Raw genomic sequence first — 6,699 nt, 5'->3', positions numbered from 1 at the left:
ACGGATTTGTCATTGTGTACGACATCACAGACCGGGGAAGCTTTGAGGAGGTGGCCCCACTCCGAAGTCTCCTAGAGGAGGTGAAGAAACCGGTATCGTGCCTTGGTCCCTTTAGTAAATAAGTCCCATCTGGACCAGTCCGCAGGTTGCACAGAATGGAAGCTGGTCCTGTGGGGCAAGAACCCACGAGTGGACAGCGAAGAGGTGGTGGATGCAGGAAGGAAGGTAGCCTGACAGTTTTGGCATGGGGCAAGGCAGGCGCTGGATGCACAGTGGCAGAGGCTTTCCATGAGCTGTGTCACAGGTGAGGTATACCAAGTAAGGCCATGTAGGTAAGGTTTTGACGCCGTGAGCTCCACCACACGCCAAACACGCCATCAACAAGATGCTGGACCAAGCATCAGCAGCTAGAAGAGCGGTTTTGTGCTGTGTCGCGGTGAGGCTACGCCGCAACCCCATGCAACGCCAGACGTCAGCAGCTCCACCACACGCCAAATGTATTATCAACAAGATGCTGACCAACACAAAGCTAGGCAGAGCCACCTCGTGCAGAGGCTTTATGAGCTGTGTTAGCAGGTTAGGCGCGAACGCCATGCAGGCAACGCCAGACGTCAGAAAGCCCACCACACACGCCGCACGCCATCAACAAGATGGCTGACCACATCAGCAGGGTTCACGGTCTGATGACACAAAAAATGTACATTTCTTCTCATGTAAATGTTTTAAGAAATTTTTGGCTCTGAAATGGACGTTATGTGACAGATTTAATGTGGACTGTGGTCTTTACTTATGCTCTGATCATTTTTCACCAGAAAAAAAAGGTCCCAAGTGCAATCCCTGTGGAAGAGGTAAATCATGTCGGGACTTCAGCATGGGAGCCTTAACGGATGATTTCTTGTCCAGACTTTTGAGCTCATTTGGATCAAAATAATCCTGTATACTGTTGAGATACGAGATGCTTCATGATCCTGAGGTTTTTATCATCTCATCTCATTCTTTAAAATCAATAAATAAATCACATGGCAGTGATGATAATGATGCATGCAAGCCATCCTATTTAGCATGCAAAGAATCCAAGGATTTATTGATGAACAAGAAAATTCGTAGTCTCCTCTCTGTATCTTGTCTGTAGGAGGATATTGTGATATGCTTCGGCCCACATGCGTGTTGTGTCAGCAGTGTTCAAAGAAAAATGGGATCAGAGAAACGCTATTATGTAAAGGTTAATCCATTGTCCTTAACTCGTGTCAACCCTAGAAAAAAATCCCCGTAGAGGTTAATGCCTGTCCTTCAAACAAACCTTGTAATAAAGTCCACTATGTTCTGTTGACATTAAATGCTCTTCAGTGCACTCCCTGCGTTTGTCCACAACATGTGTACTCTAGGTATTTTTCTCAAGGAACCAAAGCACAGGTTCAGAACATGTCAAGGCTAGGGATGCACCGATCCATTACGGATATCATTCTATTTAATTCCACGTTTACAGTATAAACACATTATCTTTTGGAATTTTATTTCCTGTTTAAGTTTTCAAACAATTTGTTGCTGCATTTAAAAATGTTTTACACTTGATTTGGAATTCCTGTTGATTTTTGAGATTTACTAAGTTGCTGGCGCAACATTTATTTTAATAAATTTTCAAGTTTAATTTTGTTTTATAAAGTTAGGAAAGCAATGTTTAAGTCAAGCCTGATGTTGAATTACACATGAAATAATGATCCCAGTCACTTCCGTACAGAGAGGCATACAGCTTATTAATTAAATACTTGTATTAGATGGGTACTCGGTATCGGCCAATAGCCAGCCCAGGTATCTAAACTGAAAAGTCGAATCGGTGCATCCCTGGTCAGGGCTAATGATTCCTACAAAAGGGAAGCAGTCGCCATTTATCCCAACATGTCACATTCCAGGGATGTTCCTCATCCTCCCTGTTATTTTAATACTGTAAACTACAGTATGTATGATATTGCCTTAAGCAATGCTCTGTGTACAGAACCTAAATGGCATCTACAGTAGAAGATACTGTAATTGTTTAAATGGAATGTTTTTTTTCTTCTTTATGTATGTGACCTGTATGATCAAAACCAGCTGTGCACTTGATATTAAAAAGAGATATATCTTACCAGTTTTCCTCTTAATGACTCCATACGTTTGTTTGACATCAATGTAAATGTCATCGCTGGTTGCATGATGTTCTACAGAAGCCCTTAGTGGTGTACTAAGTTTCAAATAATAAACATTGTGATTGATATGGACGCCTTCAGTCAGACCATCAAATGTCGCATGTACATAGTGACCGTCTGCAAACGAGCAGTGCAGTGACGGTTTAACATATGAGTTTATGTCCACCTACTGAAACTCTGAGAGCCAGGAGGATAGCTGAATGAGGTGAAAAAATAGGGACAATGCTGGGAGGGAGTGGCCTATTTCACAAATAGATTCAACAATACTGAAAAAAAAAACATGTATCTGCACATGTATTCCTGTTTACAATCATTTATATAATGTACAGTATGAAGACATTACCAATGTGTATGGGATCTGACAAAAAAGGTAACGCTTAAAATGTATTATTGCGTCGCCAAAAGGTGCAGTGAAAATGTTTGGATGCACCTACATTATGTGCTGGTGCACCTAAATGAAAAAGTTAGGAGCACCAGTACAACCAATTTAAAACGGTTGGCCTGGAGCCCTGCAGCATTATTTTGGGCAATATGGATTTAAAAAAAATAAACCTTAATTTTTATTGCCTTGAAGCCTGTAATTAAAACCTATTCCATCTAACGTTCTTACTTTCCCATTTAGTAGCCAAAAAGAAAATTAAACAGTTACCCACTTCTGGCATAGTACTGTATTAAAAAAGGAAACCACCTACTCAATTATCCTGTTATGTAGAATATATTGCTGACTTAGAGAGAGGACACAAAAACAAAAAATGCTTTCTTTAGTTTGGGTGAAGCAGAAAGGAGTGGCCCAGCTTTCTGGCAAATAATTACTAGAGGCAAAAATCCCATAATAACCAGGGAGAGGAGCCACAGAGCTCCTCCTCATCCTGACCAGTTGGAGACTATAAAAAGGACAATTCTAGTTGTTTTTCCCCTACTACTGCAATATGAATTCTGACTGTTTAAAAGAGGTTTTGAACCCAGTTGTGCTCCCCTTACAGTTCCAAACAGCTAGTGGCACTAGCTAACAGGTATGTCATCACCATAAAAACAAGGCGATAGTCTTGCTGTGTCACACACACAACATAACCAAGAGTGGATGTGGTGAGAGTGTTGCATTTTTACTTCGGACACTCAGCTCCCATTACCCTCCAGCTGTTTTGAATGCTGCTGGAGTTTTGACCTTCCGCTGTATCAGCCAAAGGGTCATACTCCAGATTTGATGCCCCAGGTGGCCAATAGTCTCTGTAGATGTTGTGTGCTGTGCAAGAACATGGCAGTGTGCACACATCATTTTTCCACGGCATTAATGGAAATAACCAGACATAACATTTATCAGACAAATAAAAATAAAAAAATTGAGCCAGCAAATCTTTAAAAGCAAGCTTTCTGTGGTGGACACAAACAATGTGATGAATGCATTCCCCCCACTATTTCACGTGTTTTCTATGATTCAGTTAAAAGCAATGATGGTATTAATTAATTGTTTTGGTAGCAAAACAAGCTAAAAACACAACATTGACATACAATATTAACCCCTTATAAAGTTGACATGGAGAACGTATTCGTAAACAGTTAAAAAACCTATACTAGGGATGCTATTTAAGATTTTTCTTTTTCTGCCCGATAGTTGACACTTGTTAACCCATCATTAACCAACAATTAGGCAATTGAGTCCCAGTTCACCCGTCTGGGAGGCTCGGACATACTTTCTGCTGACAGCTGTGGACTTATTGGCCGCGCAGCCACGATGTTGTGTGCATACAGCCACAATATTGTATGCATCCGACAATTAGCATTGATTTAGATTCATTTTTCTGGCCACAAGTTTCAACATTTACTTTTCCTGTTCTAATTTGGTCTTCACCAACTGCTGGGGAAAATATCTGGCCATTTAGTTGCTAAATGCTTTAAAATATGGAAGTGTGACTGAACCAAAACGGCAAAAGTTTGGGTTGTAAAACTAAAATATTGAGCTGAAAGATGCTAATACCGCAGCGCTGTTAAGCCAAAGGGAAGTGCAGAGCCGATTGATAATTCTCTGTGGATATATCCTTACAAGCAACCCCCTTTCACATTAAAACCTAGTCATTTGACCGTCTTTACTATCAATATATTGATAAGTGCAGGTTTAATAAACCTTTTTAGATTAAATGATCATATATGAAAAAAGTTACTTGGATATAACTCCAGCTCTATGTGCATGGCCTCCAATGCAGGGTTTTCCCTGCCATTATACGGCTTTTAAGTGTTTTTGCACACCGCCTAAGCATATTCACGTAAGAACAATATGGAGAACATTTGGACAACGAGCAGACATTAATGGAGTTATTAATTAATGTTATTATACATTAATGGAGCCGACGCACGGGGCAGGCGTTGGCTCGTTGTCTTTGGCACACACATGTCGCACGATAGGTCGCGTAAACAGCGGCAGAAACAGTGTCACAGCCACACACACACACACACACACACACGCGCACGCGCACACGCACGTTGCACACACAGCAGCTACTGCAGCCGTCACATTAGCAAGTGTGCGCTGGAGAGACATATTGAAAGAGAAAAAGAGAGGGAGGTGCGTTTGTCGACGAGTAAGAAATACGTTATAGCTGTGAACGTAGCAGCACACTGTGTACAGTTCATCTGTCGCTTATGGTGAATAAATGCTACAACTCCTCAAGAACCAATACAAGTTACTGTGTCTTTCTTGTTACCTCAAAGTGTAAGAGAGTTAGCAAAAACTTCAGTACAGGCTCACTTTAAGGTGGACCAGCTACTCTCATTTTAGTGACAAAATTGCTCCAAGTTTTGCCTTAGTAATCTCTCCCTCGCTGCAACCACTAAACTGGATGCAAATATTTATGCGATGACATCACTAATATACAAATGAGCGTATGACATCATTTGCACCTAAGCGCTCTAAAAACCCAGATTGATAAACCATTGCAGATAAAATGGTCACGCTGTCTTGCTATGGTTGGAGAGAGGTGTTTAAAGTTATGGTCCATAAGATTTTCATCTAGTTAACTGTCCAGAAAGTACCTATCTATCAAAAAGTAAGTTAAAACAATGGTGATTGAGCATATGACCCACTGATGAAAGCGCTTGTATTTGCTGCTTTGTCAAGTAATACAATCTGACTTTCTGTGGCCACTTTCCCGTCCTAAATTCAAATTCAGCGCAGTTAGTGGCGGTTTTTACGTCAGTCAGCAGCGGTTGGTCTCTCCCTGTCTGCCCAGGTGGAGCTTGGCAGTGCCGGTTATGCTGCGTTTTATTTAACAACACCCACAAGAGGACTGAGCTGATGCTGGCTGAGATGACAGGTCAACCTCTTCCATCGACTGCAGCCTGTCTGTGTGCAGCTCAGGTGGGACACAGACACCTGACGCCCGGTCTGTAGTCCCTGTATTGAACCACCCTCTCTCGGAGTCGCTTTTCGCGCGTGTCCCAACACGGCCCGTATGTTTATTGATGTATTAGCTCTTAGCTCATTAGCTCATCTAAAACTGCTATCAGTGTGGACTGGAACACGTGAAGGCATCACACAGGTTAGAGCTGCCAATCTACCGATGACACCCAGTCAACACCTGCCTGCAATTACATCTTAACGCCAAAGCTGCCGCTAGAAACAACCTAGATCAAATCTTATGGACTACAATTTTAAGATGCAGGAGAAGGGATGAGGTAAAGAAGGGAAGAGGTTGGTGTGTGTATCGTCTCCTCAATTTCCTGTCATGCTGTGATGCTCTGAAACTTGGTGCAAAGTGGGGTCGGGAGATCAAGGCAGCGTGGGCCCACTTGTCGATCGCCATCCCTTTGAAGAACTTTGTTGGAAAGTGCAGCTGCAATGGGTAAGGGGAACAAGCGGGAGAAGCACCAAGGATTGATCCCACACAGTTCTCATTTCCAGCAGGGTCTTTGCTTCTGGGTAGATGTGACGCAGGCACTGCCAGGCGTGAAAACGTATGACTGAAAGTTGCTGGGGTTTGAGCTCAGCTTTGATCTCCAACATCAATATGAAAGGTAGATGGGAAGGGGCAGTCAGAGATCAAATGGGGGGACTAACAGTGGAAGCAGAAGGAAAAAAAATAATAAAAAACACTTCTTGACTTCTTGGTGAAACTTCACAGTAGGCCAGGGCAGAAATGTTTCCATCCTGCCTGCGATTTGGCTCTCTGTGCATCACTATGGTTTAGACTTGTGGATGATATTTCTGTAGGCAGCATTTTCAAAATACAAATACAACTGAATCCCCTGCTGCCTCTTGGCTGGTTATATACTCCAAAACAGACACAAACAGCAGACGTGGAAGTGTAAGATTGTCTGCATATCCACGACAGATATGTTCACAACTGTTTTGTTGGTGCGTACAATCTGCATATTCACAAATGTTTTGTTTTGACACAAATCTGGACACATAGCGCTTCCATGCAAACCTCGAAAAAATATGATTTTTTGTACTGTTATGCAGCAGTGGGTTTTATCTGGGTTTCTTACAAATATCTACTGTCTGCCTGAAACACTTGCCAAC

General features: G+C 42.2%; 1 protein-coding gene across 1 annotated transcript in view; it reads left to right on the top strand.

Annotated features, from left to right (window-relative positions):
• Nucleotides 1-234, top strand: part of rerg (RAS-like, estrogen-regulated, growth inhibitor) — a 55,499-nt gene extending 55,265 nt beyond the window's left edge. The window contains 2 exon segments of the mRNA XM_039792445.1: nucleotides 1-91; nucleotides 93-234. The exon segment at nucleotides 1-91 is cut by the window's left edge and continues 40 nt beyond it. Coding sequence (XP_039648379.1) covers nucleotides 1-91; nucleotides 93-234 — 233 coding nt within the window.
• Nucleotides 235-6,699: the final 6,465 nt, after the last annotated feature.

The sequence above is a fragment of the Perca fluviatilis genome, chromosome 23 (genome assembly GCF_010015445.1).
Source record: "Perca fluviatilis chromosome 23, GENO_Pfluv_1.0, whole genome shotgun sequence".
Taxonomy (NCBI): Eukaryota; Metazoa; Chordata; class Actinopteri; order Perciformes; family Percidae; genus Perca; species Perca fluviatilis.
This window is presented reverse-complemented; position numbering and strand designations above follow the sequence as displayed.